Raw genomic sequence first — 20,988 nt, 5'->3', positions numbered from 1 at the left:
CACAACCGAGGAGTGTGGAGTGTTTTGTTTTGTTTTGTAAAGCCAGTTTATTAGCACATCTCTTCATTCCAAGGCAACAAGAAAAGAGAAAACAAATGTCAAATTGCTTTCTTTGATTTCTGGAAGCAGGTGTAGAACACACTCAGGAAGATTCTGAGGGGGGCTGGTGAGAGGACTGAGCCAGCAGACGCCTGCTGCTGTGCCTGTGCTCCTGAACCCACATGATGGAAGGAGAGGGGGACTCCCACAAGATCTCTTCTGACCACTACACATGTGCTATGGCTCAGCTCTCACCTGACTCCCAACAAATGAATAAACAGAAAAAAAGATTGTATGAAGAGAAAGATTCCAATTGCAAATAGCTAAATAAAACAGAAAGGGGTTTTGTTGCTTTTTTTTTTTTGATTCAGAAAGAGAAGCCCCCAGAGTAGGAAAAATATAATTCTGCAATTTTAATGAGGCTGCCACACAGACACAGATGCATTTTGTGTGCTGCTATTGGCTGGAGGAATTTGACTCAATTATTTCATGACAATAAAAAGGGAAATGGTGGTGGGCAAGGTCCCAGTGGAAATTGTTGCCAGGAAAGAGCGCCTGGCAGCCAGTCCCTGCCTTAGCTGCCTGTGAGGAGTCCTGGTGGGAGCCTCCTGGTGGAGAGTGGCAGGTGTCACTAACAGAAGTTGCTCAGGCATTTCTCCTCTGTCCCCAACATGGTTCTGCCAGCTAGCAGAGCTCCACAGCTGGGAAGCCCAGTCACAGTGGCAGGTGCTAGTGGAAGACAGAGGGGAGAGAGAATTGCAAAGGAATGAAGGAACTTCATTTATTTAATGAGCACCTGCTTTACCACCAAGCACAGACCTTGATGTCCTTAGATGTGTGCCACACAACTGCCCTTTGTTCCATAGCTACAACACACCCAGACATACCCCAAGCTCTTAGATGGAGTAACTTAACCCTCTCAATGACCCTGAAGTAGTGACAAGTCTCCCCCATTTTATATCTCCCCCACACTTACCCAGTGAGAACGCAGCAATGCCAAGAAAGAGCCAGAGCAAAGACTGTGGGGCAGCTCCCCGTCCTGACCCGGGGAGCTAACAGTAAAGGAAGGATTGTCATTGACTGGAACCCTGACCACCACTTAGTCAACAGTTATCAAAAGATAAAATGGCCTCAATATTATAAAGATGGAAAAATGGAAACTTTATGAACATTTTTATAATTAGCAAATGATAGCAATTATACACAGTGTCTACCGTTGGTTGGATAATCTCTCCCATGTCTAAGGGCTCTAAAAGTGTTGGATGTTGATGCCTGCTTTACTCTGTGCCCTTCCACCTGCCAGTCTCTGGATTCACAAACATGGAGTCTGGATCTTTGCAGTCAGTGGATATGGTGGGTCTTCTCCTGATTTATACATACATACAGAAGCTGAGGCACGAAGGCCAACCTTGCCCAAGGTCACAGAGCTGGAAGTGACAGAGCAGGCTGGATTTAGGGATCTGGAGCTCCACCCTGCATTCCCCTAGTCTACCTGCCAAACATGTGGCCTTTCATGGTGCTAGGGAGTGCCTGACACCACTGCTGAATGGACAACACAGAGAAGCAACCCGGAAGTGGGTTTTCTGAGTACCCCACAGCCCGCCCCTGTAATGGGAGTACAGACAGAAATGTCACGTGATTCAAGCTCAGGACCTAACCCCTGGACACGCCCACTCTCAGCATTTCTCACCAAGAGCATCTGCCCAGAAATGTGGCATCTTGGCAGTGAGAGTGATGTACGGGCCAGCCGGGCCGATCTCCCGTCTAATGCTGGCATCCTTGTCTGCGCCCTGATTGTGTAACATTAAATGAACTCTAATTAGCATGCTGAGTATCCCAGTGACTGTCACCTTAGGCAGCAGCAGTGAGCTCTGAGTCTTCCCTCCTCCATTGTCTCAGAGCATTTTAAGTTGGGGACTACTGTGTACCAAGCTTGGGATAAGATCCAAGTTTAAGCTTCAGGGTCATTTTGGATGAAATTAATGATTTGCTAATTATTTTCTTGGATAAGCATTTACTCTCACATGCTAGTATTAAGTAAAAACTCTCGGGACTCCGAGAGGGACTGGTTGGATGACATGTTTACTAGTAACTGCACTGAAACCACAATGAGCATACTAGTTATGAAGCATGTTCTGCTCACAGTAGCGGTGGATCCAGGGGTGGGGAGATGGCTCAGTGGGTAACGTGCTTGCAGCCCAAGCATAAGGACCTATGCTTGGGTCCCTGACGTCCACATGGAAAGCTGGGCGCGGTGGTATTCTGCACCCGCCTAGGGGGAGGCAGAGGGTCCTTAAGGCTTTGGAACTGCTGAGTCCCAGGTTCAATGAAGGACCTGTCTCAAAAGCTAGGGTGGAGACTGATGTGGGGTGCTCTCATTATTATTCTGACCTCCACAGATGTGCACATACACATGTGTGTGCACACTCAGACACATATGTGCACACATACATACATCATACACATGCATACACAGAGAGAGCTGGGCATCCAGACAGCTCAGATGACCTACACAGGGTCTGTGTTGTCAAAGCCACCAATCCAAAATCTGCCATCTGCTTGGATCTGCCAGTGACAGAACAAGCCTGCAGGGTCCTCACGGGCAGGTCCCACTTTCAGAAGAAATTTGACTATACAAAGCCTTTTCTGGTGCTGGTCACAAACAAACAAACAAACAAACAGTCCTGTCTTCTGTTACTCCTCATTTTGGTCTACACAGTCATATTAAATAATACTCCTACTGTAGAGCTGTTTCTTCCAGCCTGAAGCACCCTCGTGGAGGGAGGAGGCGGTGTTTCCCAAGACTCATAAGAAGGGTACCAGCCCCATCCCCACAATTATGTGAGCAGTGTGCAGCTGCAGGAAGAGGAGACTCTGGTGAAGCTACTTGCCAGTTGCTCAAGTGGTCCAGCAATGCAGCTTTTGCATGTCACCACCTCTGGCGGCCAGAAGAGGGTGCCAGATCCGTTGGAGCTGGAGTTACAGGTGGTCATGAGCCATCCTGCATGGGTGTTGGGAGCCAAACTTGGGTCCTCCACAAGAACAGCATGTGCTTTTAACCATGGAGGCAGAACCCCAGCCCCTGTAAGAAGAGCAGATTCCTCCATGTGGCCTTACCACATGTGCTGCCTCATCACAGGTCCATAAACACCAGACGCAACCCATTTTGTACTGAAACTTCCGAAATCATGAGCCAAAATAAGGCGACTTAAGGATTCCTTCTAGCAATAAGAGCTGACTAGCCTATCTGGAGAGCGGAGACAGAACCCTCCCTAAGACACAAGGTGGTGTGGATCGTAGGGTCAGTTCTCACATCACACTGATCAAGGGAGGAAGAGAAATACTATTTTTAAAGGGCAAGGAGGCTGGAGCAACGCATTAGCAGTAATGTTTGCGGGGAAGAGGGAAGCTGTTGATTAATACCAAGCAACTACAGCACAAATGCCACAGGGGCCTTTACAGGGCCTTCTCTGGGCATGCATCAGTCTCAGCTCAGCTCCAGTGAGACTAACGAGGGATCTGGCATGAGCCAAGCCTGGTTCAAACCCTGACTTTGCCCAAGTCCTGGGGCGAACACAGAAACAGTCAAATGGCATCACGATACTTGGTAGGGTTAGGGTCTAAATTAAACCAGAAAGTTCCTGACTAAAGTAACCCTCAGTGAATCCAGTGGCCATGATGACAGGGAGTTCAGAGGAGCCAGCAAGAAGCCATAGGCGTCCACGGCTGCCTCTAACACCAGCACTGTCCTTTGAATCCTGATGGCTTACGGACATGCCAGGCCTGTGTCAAATTCCCACCAATGATTTCTCAGCATAAATTAACTGGCACAAATGCTTTGAAATGGCTGCTACAGAATTATGTGACAGCTTCCAGGAGAACATATAAAAATAGAATCAGAGAATGGCTATTCGAGATGCACAGAGGTTTCTCATTAATTTAATTTCTCCTTTCCTTCTGGCTTGTGATCCTTCTTTGTACGAGCTAACGAGGAGGAAGGTGGGAGCAAGCACCAGGTGCCCGACTATTGAAATAAGTAGTGCTAACAAACAGCAAAAAGAATTCCAGATTAGCTTAAAAAAAACTGTCATAAAACATAACAGTATTTCTTTATACTTATATGGAAACAATTTATGTAAATCTATACCATTTACCGAGGAAGTCTGTGTGCTGCTGTGTCATCTGCCTTATTGTTATATATTGAGCACTCACAGGGGTGGCACATCCATCTATCAGCCCTCTCCATTTTCGCAGCAACCCACCATTATGGCTCCTTCTGTGGATGGGGTGCAGTGTGGGCAAGGGGATCCCATGGTTGAACATGGGAGACTAGAATTGGAACCTGAGTCTGCTTCTGTTTGTCAGGGGTGCTGTTCTCTGAGCCTCAATTCAGCCCAGGATTGGGGTCGAGGAAGACAGTGTGCAGGGGGGCCCAGACACCCACTGCCTCCTCATTCCTACTGAGTACAGGCCTGACTCTGGTTCCCCACAGTCCTGCACATGGGTTACAGAGAAAACCTCACTCGGATTCAACATCGGAAGAGTCATTTTTCTGAAGCGCACCCCCCCCCCGCCCCCATGTTACCTCTTCCATAATGAGGGTGAAATGCAGGTTCTCTTTTCTTTATTTTTTTATCTTATTCTCAAATAATTCTGAAGCTAGGTGGAAGCGAGGACTCCTCTGGCTTCCCTCCATGCTCCCAGGTAATGCGCTTGTCTGATGCTATTTGTAGTCTGATGCTAACCACTGGCTCTCAAGACCTGCCCCTCCCCCCAGCGTCCTGACTGATGAGCAGACCCTCATGCACACGGAGTGATGCTATATAAACCTTGTTCCCCAATTTAACTGGTCAATAAAATGCCAGAGCCTGTGATTGGGCAGTAGAGGGAGAAAGGTGGGGCTTGAGGATCGAGTTGGGGTGGGGGTGGGGGGTTGCAGGGAGAGAGAGGGAAGAGGAAAGAAGAGAGGATGCGTCGAATGGAGGACGGCAGTATGAGAGGAGATGGACCAGGGAAACAACAAGTGACAAGGGACATATGGCTGGGAAATGAGTTAGAATAGCTCCAGACCTAGGCTTATGGCTTGTGATAAAATAAATAAAATACCTGGACTGTGTGTCTTTTATATAGGCTAGCTGGAATGGTATAGTTCACTTACAGTGCCATATGAGTTCCAATTTACAAGAGGCTTACGCATGGTCAGGTGTGTGATAAATAAATATTAAGCTGTATGAGGGTGATTTTCTTAACTCTGATTAATCCACATAGTTTAATGGGAAAAGGGGGGGATAAGTAATATTACAAAACTGTCTTAAGTGTGAAACAAACCAGAAGAGGAAACATAAATCCAAATGAATGCACTGGCCGTAAAGAGGGTACTAAACTTCCCCCAATTTAGAGGCCAGAATCTAAGGTGCAGTATAAGGTAACCTGAATCCCAACAAGTGCCAAGAACAGATATTTTTCAACCACCGAGCACGAGCTAAAACCAGTTTATTTGGACACAAGAAAGTCCTCATAATACACAAACTCCCAAACCCAACAGATTTCATGTGGGGTGTGACCACATTCACAAGCTAAGTGTTACTGGGGCTTCTATAATCTGGAAGCTGTCCAGGAACTACCTGTTGCTGGAGCGAGGCCCTGGGTGACAGCCCAAGACTGACTGCTATGCCTGAATAACAGCGTTGATGGATTTTGGGAACAGGAAGGGCCCTCAGCAGCTGTTCTGGTTTAACATCTATGGCTATGACGAAATATCTGGACAAAAGCGACTAGGGGAGGGAGGGGTTTGTTCAGCTTACATGTCTCAGTTCCATCCATCACTGAGAGGAGTCAAGGCAGGGCTTAGGCAGCTAGCTCCCCAAGCATCCACAGCCAAGAGCAGAGACAGAACACACATCCATGCTCGCTTGCTGTATGCTCGGCTACGACTCATCGCTCTCAGACAGTTCAGGCTTTAGTCCATGAAGTGGGATCACCTTCACGTAGGATTAGGTCTACCAACCTCAGTTAATAATAGTCAAGACAATCCCCCACAGACCAATCTGTTCTAGGGAATCCCTCAGTTGAGACACCCCTCTCAGGTGATGTCAAGTTAACAGTTAAAACTAACCAGGGGATGGACCCAGGAGAGATGACTCTGCTGTTACGAGCACTGGGTCCTCTTCCAGAGGACCCATACAGCTGTTCACAAATACCTGTTACTCCAGTTCCAAGGACCCAAAGCTCCCTTCTGACCTCTGTGGGCATGGCACACATTTGGTGCAAGGCATGCATACAAGCAAAACATCCCTACACATAAAAAATAAAACAGCACAGCAGTGGAGCTGAGGAGATGCAGAGAGCTGCACACACAATATCTTTGCATCCACAGGCCCATTATAGCACCTGGCTCATAGCATGCATCAAAGAGCAAGCCAGTGGTAGAGCTGGGGAGACTCAAGATTTCCCTACTGATCTCAAACTTACAACATAGCTCAGGTTGGGCCTGAACTCATCATAGTTCTTCTGCCTTAGCCTTCCAAAGGAAAGGCTGTGATTGCATGTATGAGCATCATATCTGGAATATTACTCATAGAGACACTGTTGTCTGGTCTTCACCAACACTATGTATTCGTAGTACTGTAATCAAAGGTCAACTGAACAGGCTTCCAACATCAATGGAAAGATGCCTCACAGACAGCTGGTACAACCTGTAGCCAGACCATGGGAGACACAGAGATCACATCTAAAATAGCTAAGTGTAGGGACGAGGACCAATCTCTTCCCTAAATGCACACACTAGCTCGAAAGTTTGGAAGATGCTAGTCATAAACTTGGGCAGAGGATCAGCGCAAAGCCTCACAGTGGTATCTTTATGAAGCATCCAGATTACAGCAACACCGGGAAGTGGCCTTCTATATCTGCAACTATTTTAAGAACCACAAATCCTGTTTCTCTTCTTCAAACTAATTAACGTTTATAAGCAGGACTGAAGTGTTTCTTGTGACTGCCACAGGAGAAGCAGATCCCTGCAGTTGGAAGCAAGTGGCAGGGTGGTGAGAGACTGTCAGAAACACTTCTCGAGAGCACAGCTACAGTAGACAGGAGCTACAGCTCCCAATTAAGCTGGCCTCCAATATCCGGCACCTCATATCTAATGGTTTAAAAGCAACCAGTGAAATTTGCAGAGTCCAAGGGTTTTTAAAAGATGAAATCTTCCTTCTTATTTTTATCTCTCTCTTCCAAATGATAAATCATCGTGCTTATAAAAAGCTGCGGGTTTGGGGACACGGCAGAGAGTAGAGACGAGCAAACCTCATGCCGGGAAAGGGTAGAGATTTGGCCAAGGTCAGCTTCAGAGTGCCTGGGACCCTGGCAGCCCAGGACCTCACCTCCTAGCTGGGTCAGAGCTACCTTCCCCAGGAGACTGCTCTTGTTAAGGGTCCCTGCCCATGCAGTGTGACAAAAACTTCATGGAAATTAGAGGGATGCATTTTCAATGTGAGGCACGAACGGACCGAATACTTTGCATCGGGGAGCATGTTAATTAAACTAGGAACATGGGCACTGTTGACTTACTTCAGGCTTGCTGAACTCTTGTTAAACTATCCATTTGTTTAGATAAATTCCTGTCTTCAGAAAATAAAATACACATGACTTGAATGGAGGAAACTTGTATACAGTTTGCCCTCTGCATCTGTGAGGTCTGTGTCCAAGGATTCAACCAAGGATGGGCGGTCCTCAGGAAAGAAGCCACATTTTTACTGACTGTGAATATCCTATTTTCAAAGAGTCCTTTCCTGAACAATACACTATAGCAACTGCATAGGCAACATTTACATTGTATTAGGCATTACAAGGAATCTGCAGCTCATCTAAAGTCTATGGAGGGAGGTATGTGGGTTACATGCAGACACTCTGCTGTTCTATGTAAGGGACTTGAGCATCCACAGGTTTTGGTACCATGAGGGATGCTGGGAAGGACAACTGTATGTATCCATTTGTGAGGATTGTAATAATGTTAATGCTAGTGATATTAGCCCTATGTGTTCAGCACTGTGGTAGTAAATGAGATTAGCAAAGAGGCTAATTATCAAACAATTACCACTCATGAAATGCTTCCCATATCCAGGCAGTGTGCACCGTGGGTTAGACGCAGTGGCTCACTTTACCATCGCAACATTCCCGCTAAGCAGCTTTTTACCATTACAGACATTTTACTGGTGGAGAAACCAAGGCTCAGGGAAGTCAACTGCCCCAGATTTCACAGAGAGCAAGGGGAAAAGCTGTTCTCAAATCCAGGCCCAGAGGACTCTTAAACCTTCTGCCTCTGGCAGCACAGACGACAATATCCCAGTCTGTAAAAAAGGATTGGTTCAAATTCTATTTCCAGCTAGGACATTTGGAGATCCAAGGGTAAACTAAGGGATTGGAGAATGACCTGTCCTCCATGGCCATCTTGGCCTTGTCCTGGCAGGGAGCAGAGGAAAGGAGAGTTCACTGGTCAGGGCAATTGGATAAAACAGAAACATGAGGGGGCCAGAGCTCCAGCGAAATATGGGAGCAAGGTAGGATTTGTCTACTGTTCTGTTTTAAAATAGTCATGAAGCAAAGGGAGGCACTTCCACATTCAATAATTTGATGGCTAAAATCTGCAAGTTATATTTACTGATCATGAAGGAAGGACATGTTCCTAGAAGGACCGAGGTTCAAATCAGCAGCCTTGCAAGCTGCTGTTACAGTGAAGAAAGAAAGAAAAAAAAAACAAACAAACCAAACAAATGAGACAGAATTGTTGCTGTTGCCTAGAGAAAAAAACTCCCCCTCCCCGCTCTCCCCCCCCCCCATTTGTTCTGCTGGAGAGAAAGGCTGAGTCAAAATTAAAAATGCATCTAGGACTTTGCCTGCAAACCAGCTGCGGGAGAATGGAAAGGGATGGGGGAGGGGGCTGCAACTTCTCCCTTATTAGAAGAAGTGTTTTAAATGACGGTGCCTTAAAGGTTAGGTTTGACAATCGTTAATACTTTGATTGTCTTAAGAAACCCACACAGAAAGGCAGGGAAAGAAGGCGATGAACAGCAATGTGAGTTTATGGTGCAGCTCCATATTGTTCTCAGTGCTCTGGTGGCAAGCGTTATGAACTGGGGCATCCTTGCTCTTGGAGTCATTGGGAAGCTGTGTCCAGGGTGTCCTTCCCCAGGCTCACTGTCCACCTCTTACATATAGTTATGAGGCATCCTGATTATCTCAGCACCCAACCCCAGAGGAGGGGCTGAAGGATCGCTCCCCAGAGGGTTCTGATGGTGGGACAGACCTAAAGCCAGGGACAGGTGGGGTAGAGACTCTGTGGTTGGAGGGGTGTGTGTGTGTGTGTGTGTGTGTGTGTGTGTGTGTGTGTAGAGTATCTACCTCATCCTGAAGTGGTGGAATCAGGAGTGGGAAGAGACAAGAGAGGCTGGCAGACGGCTGGGATCTCAATTGTACTCTTTTTATGTTATCACAAGGACAAGGAGTGGGTCTGCACACAAACTGATGAGCATGCAGGTAACATGAGCCACACCCCTAGGAAGAACCCGATAGAAACTTCTGGAGAGGATGTACCCTGAGAGCTGTTCTGATCCCTTATTTGCTCCTAATAACTATTATGGTTTGGGTCTACAATGTGTCCCCCAAAGCTTATGAATGGAAAGCTTGGCCCCCCAGTGTTGCAATATTTCAGAAGTAGGGCCCAGCTAACCAGACCACGAAGGTCCTGGTCTCATCAATGGGCTCATTCATAGGTGGGTGCATAGTTCCTGGGCTCTTGGGACGTGGGGGAAACTAGAAAGTAGAGGCTGGTGGGAAGAAGCCGGTTACTGAGGGCCTGCTCTCCAGGTGATATTGTGTGCCCTTCCTTCTGCTGTTATAAGGAGGGTGGCTTTGCTATAGCACATGCTGACCATGAGGCTCTGCATCATCACAGTGGAGTCTAGTGGGTGTGAGTCCTCTGAAGCTAAGACTAATAAAGCCCTGGCTGCTTTGAGTTGTCCTCCTTCACCATTGAGTAGTACTCCAGTTAAATGTGCAACTCGGACACCGTTCCACCATTATCCCACTGTATAGCATGGAAGCTGGCATTTAGGGAGGTTAAGTGATTGGCTTGATTGTATTCCCAGACTCTGAACCCATGTGTAGTCATCCCAGGGCTGCCTTTCCTTTACTCCACCTTATTTGACCTTGGCTTGGTTACTTTCAGCTGCAGGCTGCATGGAACTCATGACTCCTTTGAGTCTGTTGGTAACATTGCAGACAAAAGGAAGCCTTTTGCTTTTCCTTTCTTTCACCTGAGTTTTACTGTCTCCACCTCCACCTTCAGCCTCAGCTCCTTGTTCTGCCACCGGCACCTGCAGAGACATTATTCCTTCTCCCACTATGATCTTTGAAGCTACACACGGCTTCTGCTCTTGGCTGTCTCTCTCCTCTAAGCTGAGACATCCTCAGTGCATCCCTTTTCCTTCCTAAGAGAGGATTTCCAGATCCTCTGCTTAATCAGGCCTTGGAGGACAGAGTCTAGTCTCTGTCCCCTACAGCATTTCACAGGGTTCCTTGTGTGTAGAAGTCCCACCTGATTTCGCATACAGGCTTATTCTTCCTTGCAGCAAGAGATGGGGTCCTAAGACCCAGAGCTGAAGACAGCCTTCCTGGCACCTTGGACTTTTGGCCTAAAGAACGGACTCTCGGGATGCCTCCTGCACACTGCGGAGGGTGCTTGACAGTAACGGGCCTGGAATGACTGTGAGACAGCAGAGCACTGTGCAGGTGGTGTGGGAAATGATAGTGATGGTGAAGTGCTCTGGAGAAGTCCTCCACCCCTGCACCAGAGTTCAGCTCCTTTGCCACCCCCCAGCCCTGGCAGACATGGGGCAACGCACAGCTGGAGCCAAGTGCCCCCTAAGTATGCCAAAGCTGCTGTGAGGCTCTGAGAGACTACAGTGCGTTGCAGGCAACCACTGTGGGTTGCTGGACTAAAGCACCTGACAGAGGAAAGCTTGAGGAGGGCAGGGTTTAGTAGGGCTCAACACATGAGCTTGCAGTTCACTGTGGCACAGCGGGGAGAGTGAGGGGGCTGGTCATTTCGCCACAGTCGGGAAGCAGAGAGAGATGAATGCTGGGATTCAGTTTCCCCGCCCCCCTTTTTTATTTAGTCCAGAACCCTAGCCTACATTCAGGATGGGTCTTCCTACCCTAGTTAACCTAGTCTAGACATCCAGAGACAGTCCCAGAGGCTTGCCTCTTGGGCGATCCTAGATCTTGGCAAGTCAATATTAGTCATTACAGGCACCTCAAAGACAAGATGTCCCTGCATCCAGGGACTGAGCCAGCAAGGAGGCCTTTGAACATGCTGCTGTGGCACTGTGGGTGGGGCAGAAACTAAGAGGAGTAAAAGTCGTACATGCCTCCATGGAAGGCATAGCTGCCTGGGGCGGGGCATAGCTGCGTTTCTAGTTTCCAGTTTCATGAGTGACGTGGTTATGGATGCTATAGTACCCATTTTCTGGTACCCAAGCAGCTTCATTAGGACTGTGCTGGAGCTTCTACTGAGGCTCTATGCCACCTCACCCTGCCTCACATTCCCTGGGGCAGGCCCAGCTGGTCTCCTTGTTGGCATTCCCACTGCATTCTGTTCCTCACCAGGTTCAGGTACAGCACTGACCCAGCCTCTGGCACAGGTCCACATGCAGACCAGTTTTCCCTACACCCACTGACATGCTAGCAGCTTCCATGCTGCAGGGAATGCACAGTCTGGAGGAAGAGGGGATCCACTCAACGTTAAGGAAGCCATCCACCGGCCAGGGAGAGCGGGCTCTGCAGCCAGAGGGGGTGTGGAGTAGTGCTTTGCTCACAGGCAGCCCTGACTTGCAAGTGAGTATGAGGCCAGATCCTACTGCTCTGAACTGCTCAGATCCTGCCCTCTCCCACGCCCCACACATTAGCCTCTGCCTTGAGAGTTGCTGAAAGTGAAGGAAGAAATGGAAATTGCATGAAAAGAGGAAAGAAAGCAGCTGGAGAAATTGCCGACCATTTGGTGTGATAACCCAGGGCTCTGGGGACACGGAAGCGGACCTTCCTTCTCGTCTTCCATTTCTTTTAATCTAGCAGATAATTAGAGAGAAATCAAATCCCTCCCCACAGCCAAAGATTAACCTGTCATGGCCGTAGCTCTTCCTACTTACTGCATCACCTCTTCTTCCATACTTTCCCCTGAACACCACACACACACACACACACACACACACAGTGGTCCACTTATTTAAAACTATTCAGATTGAACATTTCCCATAGCAAGGGCTCTCCCAGGAATAAGCAAGATTCTCCCTCCCTCCAAAGCAAGAACTTTTCATTGCTTTGCAGATTTAAAAAAAAAAAAATCCAATTGCAAAACTCCCTTTTATGGATGAAGGAAGCAGAGTGCAGAGTGGGGAGACAAAACCTTTTATGGCTATAAATGACAGAGCCAGGATTTACCCCTGAAGCATCTGACTGCCGAGCCCTGTGTTTACCCACTCTGCTTTCCATCTACACACAAGCCACGAGTGGATCTCTGCTCTGACCTCAGTGGCTCTCTCTTCCCTCAGACGATGTGGTCATTTTATGTAGAGGGAGACAAACCCCTGTCTGACTTTTGATGATAATCTTGCCTATCAAGGATCTAACTTCTCTCTACACCCCAGCTTACACTTCAGCCGTCCTGGTTTGGGACATTACTGAAAAGCAAGAAACTTCCTGGTTGGTTGAGGTTTTTTACACACAGAATCACCTGCTCATTTGCTTAGCCCACATAAATTGAGAGACAAGTCCCTGCTCTAGCTTACAGTGAAGAAACAGACAGGTCTCCACTTTATTCAATGGGACAGGGTCTCCCTCTAAACCCAGACCAGCTAGCTGTCTCACTGAGAACCCTCCTCCCAAATTCTGGGAATACAGGTGGCCTCTACCATATTCTCTGTCATACAGGGGGCCGGCCATCCCACACTACACTGATTTCTGTGTGGGTCCTGGAGTCTCAACTCCCATCCCCGGGGCTTGCATGGCAAGCGCTTTAGCCATAATGTTAACTGACTGGCTTTATGTCCATCAAGTTTCCCATCTCTACTCAGATAGGGGCTGGGACACTTGCATGCCTGTGGTAGAGAGACCCAGTTGCTGCCTGATGGCCCTCTGGAATGACTCTCTTCAGGAAATGCACTTTTCCTGACAGCCTCAGAAGTGGCTCCCTCAGCAGACTCCACACAGGAGAGGCTCACTCCTCACTCAGCATTTCCACATTTTGAGATGGAAATGACTTGGCGTGTTTCACACAGAGAAATGCACGTATCATTAGTCACGTCCTGTCTGGTTTCCCATGGAAATGCACCCACGTGTTTCTAGATTACTGACAACCCACCGGAGCCTGAGACCTTCGAGGACCAGGCAGCCGGCGTAGATGCAAACCACAAGGTCCCCAACCTTCGGAGGGTTGGGCGATGGAGCATCCAACTTTGGCCTTAGATAATAAAATTCTGGCCTTCTCTCCAGGAATGGCACACACATACACAAGATCCTGTGTCACCTCTGGGCTCCTTCAAAGCCCCGCACATTCCACTCAGAAAACAAGCTCTGGATTCTTTCTTCTGACACCAGGCTGCCTGCCCTCTCTGGGCTCTGGGTTTCTACGGCCCTTCTCGCCTTCTACCTCCCTCCTCTCTTCACTCTACTTCCTGCACCTGCCTCTCCAGCCTCCCTGAACTCTTCAGAACTCCCCTCGGAGCCTCCTGCGGCTGCTTCCTCCCCCAGGGGCATCCTTCCCCTTGTCTTTGTATTTCAAGCCCTACTCACTTACACCTCAGCTGTAGTGCTGCCTCTTCACCTGCTTTAGAAGTTCTTCCTGCCAGGAAATGCTGCCTCCATAGGCTCTTCCTTCTTGACAATTTCTCCTGGCATCCACTGTACTTAGCCTGCTCCACCTTGTAGATCGTTATGTATGGATCTCACCTCCCCTTCTGGCCTGTGAGCTAATTTGCTTCTGGAGTCCTCCTCTTGACACACAGTAAGTGCTCAACAAACACTCAAGATAAAGGAATCTTGTTTCTCTAATGCACCCCTGATGCAAATGAAATGCAAATGAACATTTGAACAGTCACCTTACTTTGACCCCGACTTCTTTTAATTCGATGACACATGGATCTGTGTATGCTGGTCCTTGGGGTTCAGCATAAAGAATTCTTTGGCATCAGCTGAACTTCAGGATTTCAACCAAAGGTCAGCTGTGTATACGCACAAATGGACCAGTCTGTTGGAGAGGGAGATGGTTCCTCTGGAAGAGTCTGTTTCCAGAAGCATGATCACCAGCAGAAGGAGGCTGCCCCTTTTGTTAGGATGGCATGCTTAGTGCACATAATTCTGGAAAGGTTGGCTCAAGAGTTAAGAGTGCTGGCTACTTTTTCAGACAACTGGAGTTCAATTCCTAGCCTCACATGTAGCTAGCAACCACTCCTAACTCCAGTTTCAGGGGAATCTGATACCCTCTCCTGGCCTCCGTGGGCACTGACTGCATCATAGACATGCAGGGCAAAGCGTCCATATACATAAAATAAAAATAGTAAACCTTTTAATAAGTGAATCCATCATTCCTATTATTACTCAGTACTGCCAATGCAAGCGGGAGGAGTCTGAGCTTATGAGCGTTCTAATTCCTGCGCTTCCTCTTCTTGAGGACAGGACAAAGCCACACTCCTTGGTCACACTCAGAGTCCCAGTGTGTGCCTGGGAGGTTCCTCTTCTCAGTTCTCTCAGAATGCCTCACCTTTGTCCTGGGTTCTATGTAGAATCTACCTGCTTTGGAGGTTCACCTGTTGGTTCTGATGGCAAAGGAGTCCAGAGAAATGCTTGCCAAGGAGGTAAGAAGAGTGGGCGTCTCAATCAGTCGCACCGAGGCAGGCTCCCTCCACTCTTTACAGCAGGGCTATTATGGTGAGAAGGGGTAAATGAAATGGGAGTAGACTGTGCCAAGTTACTGTGGGAAAGGGGCCTTCTGGGCTTCCATAAGTCATGTATCAAACAGCTGTAGTTGAATCAAAGGCAAGCAGAGTATAACCCAGGCACTAAGAGGTATCACAGGCTCCATAAAATCTCCCCCAGATTCCTCCACGCCTGCCTCCCTGGCACACTTTATAAATTCTGGGATTCCAGAAGGCTATAATTCCCAAGGAAAGTCCAGTTACCAGAAAGACAGACATCCAGGAAAGGAAAGCAAGTAAAGTGGCCCCTCTGGACTTAGACGTACCTCCCCCAAACTAGGACCTCCTCTGAGAATAGCTGGGGACTATGTCTGATAGGTTTCAAAACAAAGACTTGGGCAACCAAAATACCTTGAGAAAAGGGGTTTTCCTCATTTTCCCTTTCGCTTTGATGTTGAACTTTCAATGTGCAGCAGAACCCATCTCACAGTGAGGAGACTCTAGTCATTTCTACCTCACCTCTAAAGAGTTTTGTGACTTGGGACAACTCATGAACCTTCTCCAGCAGTTTCTGGGTGGGAAGAGGTTACTCAGGGGGAGGCATGGGTGTGGAATGCCTTTATCCATCACTTGGATCAACTGTCACCGAGGCTTAGGAACTGGCTGTCACCATCGGGTAGTTTGAAAGTATAGCCTGACTGACTGACCCCTTGGTGACCCAGGAGCCAGCATTTTTCAGTGTCCTCAGGAAAGGAAGTGACACGGCTGAGCCCAGAGCATGATGAGATGTTAAGGACCTCACCCAGCCCTGGCTGCCAAGTTCACTGCTGCCAAGTCAATGTTCTTTAGATGTCTGGGAGAAAGCATCTTGAGACAGGCAGATGACTAGGGTAGTGATCTCTGAGCCTGTGCCAACGAAGTGAGGGTCTGATCACATCAGAGGTTCTAGTGGCTCCTTATGGCAGAAAAAAAAATTCCTTCCGTGAAAGTGACCTCTAATACAGGAGACCCAAATCAGAAGTTAACCCTAGCAGCAGATGTGGCCCAACTGCCCGTCAACTGACAAACAGGTACCAAACTGCAGTGTATCTAATCTATATAACAGGTTATAATCTATACAAAGCTCTAACACCTGCTGTAGCATTGCTAAACCTCAGGGACATTATACAAATGAAAGAAGTCAACTACCGAAGACCACTTATTGTGAAATTCTGTTTTTTAAAAAAAACAAAATCACCAAGTACAGGAAGTGGCAGATAGGCAGCCCTCAAGGGTGGGAATGGCCAGCAGCGGGTGGAGAGGGGAGGGAAGAGGACTGGGGATGCAGGGGTGCTTAGAGGGATGGGTTTCTCACGGAGTGACAGACATGCTTGGAGCTAGATAGACTGATATCCCTATAACACTGGACATGTACCAAATGTCCCTAAATATCACTGGATTGTCTGATTTGGGGGGGAGGGGTTGCTATGGATCAAATATAAGGCCTCACACATGCTCGGCAACTGTTTATCACTGAGCTATATAACCCACGCCTTCAAGGTGTATACGTTTAAAATTTACAGCATGTGAATTTTACTTCCACAGAGATGAGGTTTCCAGACTCTTAAGTGCCAGCCTCCTCAGTTCCACGTTCTTAGGGCTCCTCCACTGAGCCCCAGGAGGGAAATCAATAGTTTCTAGCTACTAAAAAGTCTCCAGTCACCTTCGTTTGCTGTGATGGTTGTCTCCCTGCTTTACTCCAAAGGCAATTTCTCCTAACCTCCCAAACACACAAGTCCCAGTGATATCTTGGTGCCTGGAAACAAGTCCACCAGGCACCCTCTCTGGTAATCTCTCCACCTCAGACTTAGGATCCATCACTAGTTTTAAACTCAGAATTCTGCAAGAAGAAAAGTAACAGACAGTCTATGATTTGGCTTGTTTTCTCACTGATCAGTAAAATGCACATTAGAGAGAGTCTTTTGTCAACAGTGTGGTGGCACTTAACCTAGGACTCCAAGCCTCAGGGAACCGAGCCACAAGGTCTGAATGAATGCAAGTTCCAGGCTAGCATGGCCCACGAAGGGAGACTGCCTCTCAAAAACCAGTGCCAAACCAAATAAAAAAGTGCCCACTAAATTGTTTCATTTGAATGTAGTTATTGTTGTTTTATTTACATGTCATTATATATTATGCAGAAAAGACTCCTGGAGGCTCAAGACAGCTATGTGACTTGCTGAAGCCCTTAGTAGTAGCTTCTACAGAGTGAAGACTGAATGCTGTCTCTTAGCCACAAAAGAACCTTTTTTTTGAGACATCGTCTGATATTGTAGCCCTGACCTAGGCAAAAATTCACTAAGCAGTACAGGTTTTCCTTGAGTCTGTGGCAATCCCGTCAGCCTCTGAGAGTTGAGATTACAGCAGGAAACCCTCATGAACCAGCAAAGAAAGTGCTATTAGCTATGTTCAAAAGGCAGTCACTAGGGTCAGGCTCCTCTGCACACACAACACCTAGACTGTTCTCAGCCTCACCAGGAAAGTCCCCAGGGGTTACAGGACCCAGGCTGTATGGAGGTGCAGGGTGCACAGGCACATGCTGGCACCTTTCTAATAGTTCTTCAGCACCTTTCCAGGGAAGCCTTGGGGTTGAGGGACATCTGCTTAATTAAGATTGTGTGGGGCCAATAAAATCCCCCCTACCCCCAGCTGTCTTGATAACAAACACCCCAAGCAGGAGCTAATAAGGACCGTGCCACAAGCTCTAGAACTGGGCATGGCAACACACACCTGTAATCCCTCTGCCTCTAGGGAGACAGAGACAGAAGGATTGTGAATTCAAGGCCTGCCTAGACTTCACAGTGAGATCCAACTCAAATGACAGACAAACAACAGCAAAAAGAAATGGAAAACTCTGCTACTGCAGATTAATTCTGGCCCTGAATTCTACTGTGACGTCGCTCAGTACAGATGTAATGGAGTGGTCTCAGAACTGCACCTACAGGTTTTGGCCCCACAGCCCTGCACATTTTCTATGGCCCCACCCTGTGCTTTGTCCCATTACCTTGAGTCATAGGAACTGAGAATAATTTCAGCCTCAACCCTGGTAAAGTTACCACAATAACATGTGTTATATATTTATGCACTTTGTGGATTGCAATGTACTCTCGTGGATGCTGACTAAAAATAAAGTAAAAAGGTGAAATTAAGGGAAAAATCACAAAAAATGGTGTTTAGCTAGTCACACACCTCCTTATGCTCCAGGTAAGAAGGAGAGAGATGAAAGGGTTTCTAGACTAGGAATGAAGCCAGAGCCCTGATAATTCTGTCCTTGGATATCGATACGAACGTCAATGCTTTGTAAATTAAAAATGAGCTGCTGCTGCTTATGACTTGATAAGTTATAAAATGCCTCTTTTATCCTTCCCAATCAATGATTCTGGGCTCCTTGGTAATTAAATTTCAGATCTTCAGCTCTTATGGATTGTATAGGTAACTCAAAACAAGACAGGAGGAGAAGAAAACTCATGTCTCTGTGCTGCTTTACCGTGAAGGGTGGAACCTCTGCTTCTCTGTGCTTGGTAGCAAAGGTTAAAGAATACTCAGGCCTCCCATCTGAGCATTGTTTAACCTCTGCGCTCAGAGGAGAGAGGGTACATTCAGGGTAGTATGGCCATAGAAGAGCCCTCTGGTAGGTTATCCAATCCCAAGTGATCAGGTCGAAGTACACACATACAAACATGTGTGTGTGTGTATTTATATGGTATATATATATATATATATATATATATATATATATATACATACATACACATATATATACATATGTACATATGTACATATGTATATATGTATATATATATATATATATATATATTAAAGGAGGTGGTAGTGACTATTGAGATGGAGAGATGGGAAGGGCACAGGAGGAGCTGCAGAGGATGTGTGGAAAATGTGTAAATACAGCGCCCATGTAGGAAATTTGCAAAAGAAAAAATTTTTAATTTAAAAGTATGCTCAGGCCACACAATGGATTTTGAACTTCTTGTTTACATAGAAGAAGTCAGAATACCAATGTGTCAAGGTCATCCTAAAATAATCTGCACTACCATGCTGCAGAAAGCCACCTAATTCTCTCCGTGTGGAACACAAAGTCTCTTGGGATCTCATCTTGACTGCTGAGATCAATAACCATTGCAGGAAAGATTTTAAGGAGTGTGCTTTATGGCAATTCATCTGACTAAATTGCAACTCTAACCAGTGTTTTTTCTGAGGGTGTGTAGCAGTGTGTGTCTAGTCAGTGGCCCACGATCCAGCCATAGATGCTCTAAGGATCTGGTGGCCCAAGGACCTCATCTCCGAAGCAGGAATCCATGGAGGCCACACAGACGGAACTGGCTATGCAAACCATAGAAGTGAGTGTTTGTGATGACATTGTTCTCAGGACAGATCAGGGGAACAGTTAGCACCCAGCCTGCCTGAAGATAATATGACCAATCTTATAGACTCACATTTCCTGCAAGGAATGTTTGCTCGACCATGGTTGCCACGAGGCAGCACCCAGGGAACCTGCAAATGTGTGGACAAACCTCCAAGCCATACTCCTAAGAATCGGCGTGGCTGAAGGTGGAGGCCATCATGCTGGCATTTAAAAGCTCCTCTGGGGGAGGCTCTCACGCGCAGTTGAAGGTGAGAAGCATGGCTGTAAGGTGACTCAAGCAAGATCGGGGCTTGAGCCCCATGGATGAGGAGTCTCAGCAGAGGAACCCAACAACCAGCACTTGCTAGGGAAGTCAGCACTCCTCCCTGCCTCGAGCCACGAGGCTAGGTCTTGGAGCTTTTGGGTCAGTCCAGTACAACACGAATATGGGAAGAACTACTTGAAACACCTGCTTTCGGGTTTCTGCCAAGACTCAGTCAACAACAAACACTTTGTGGGAACCAGACGTGCATGTGGTGGGGGACAAACAAAACCAACTGGCCAAGGGACGTGTTCTTCATATCAAGGATGCTTGCATGAAAAGTGAAGCAGGGACGTTCATTGTCCCCCTGGGGTCCCCATGGGGAGAGTTTAATTTGGACCTGTGCTAGAGGTGTCAGAAGGCGATGGCATCCACTCTGCAAACTCAGAGCTCATGCCACAAGAGTGTAAAGCACCGTGGGGAGAGGGGCAGAGGCCACTGAAGCCACTCTCTCTCTGTGTCCCTTTGGGGTCTCTCCTGCATGCTATCACTCTCTTGCCAGTCAGACAGTCATGGGCAAGTGCAGAATCTGTCACTGAGGAAGTGGGAGATTAGAATTTGGATGGCCAAGGACTTAGGGTCTCACACATGCTTGCTTGGCACATGCTTTACCGCTGAGCTATATCCCCAACCATTCCTGATTTCAAGCTGCTGCTTATGTGGGACTCTTTATGAAATGTGTGGACTTCATTTAGCTCTCAAGAAGTTACTTCACCCACTTGGGACCCAGAGCAGAGACATGAAGGAATCAACAGGAAGCAATGACACACTAGAGACTTACTGGATCTCCTTTTTCTTCTTCAGCGGGTCCATGAGGCGCAGCGTGTCTCTGATCACAGCCACCTTTACCTCTTCATCCACCAGGCTGGGGATATTTTCAAACACCCCTGGAGAGAGCTTGGAAGGTAAGGATGCTGAGTTAGAGCCAAACTGTGAGTCAGTCCTGATGCTTATCCTTGACTGCCTCCAACTAGCTCAAATGGTTGTGCAGTTTATATGTGTGGTCTATACAAATCCATAGAAGAGAACTTTTACACCTCCCCTCCATATTAGCATGCAAATTACCTTTTATAAATTCACAAAACTCACACAGAGAAACAATAGTGCTATTGTTTTGTTGCTATTGGTATGGTTTTATTTTGTTAGCCAAGGCTAGCCACTGACTCGATATGTAGCTGAGGGTGGTCTTGAACTCATGATTCTGCCCTCTGGACTCCTGGGACTATAGCTGTGCACCACATGCCTGATCTTAGCACTGTACTTCTTGGATT

General features: G+C 47.4%; 1 protein-coding gene across 2 annotated transcripts in view; it reads right to left on the bottom strand.

Annotated features, from left to right (window-relative positions):
• Ttll11 (tubulin tyrosine ligase like 11) overlaps positions 1-20,988 on the bottom strand; it is a 237,692-nt gene that overhangs the window by 121,956 nt on the left and 94,748 nt on the right. For both annotated transcript variants that reach the window (XM_021156572.3, XM_021156573.3), the window contains exon 6: positions 20,499-20,614. In XM_021156572.3, the coding sequence (XP_021012231.2) occupies positions 20,499-20,614 (116 nt within the window). The remainder of the gene's footprint in view (positions 1-20,498; positions 20,615-20,988) is intronic.

Source organism: Mus caroli, unplaced genomic scaffold, assembly GCF_978045245.1.
Source record: "Mus caroli unplaced genomic scaffold, Mus_caroli_1 scaffold_2, whole genome shotgun sequence".
Lineage (NCBI taxonomy): Eukaryota > Metazoa > Chordata > Mammalia > Rodentia > Muridae > Mus > Mus caroli.
Note: the sequence above shows the minus strand (reverse complement) of the source record. Positions and strands in the feature narration are given on the sequence as shown.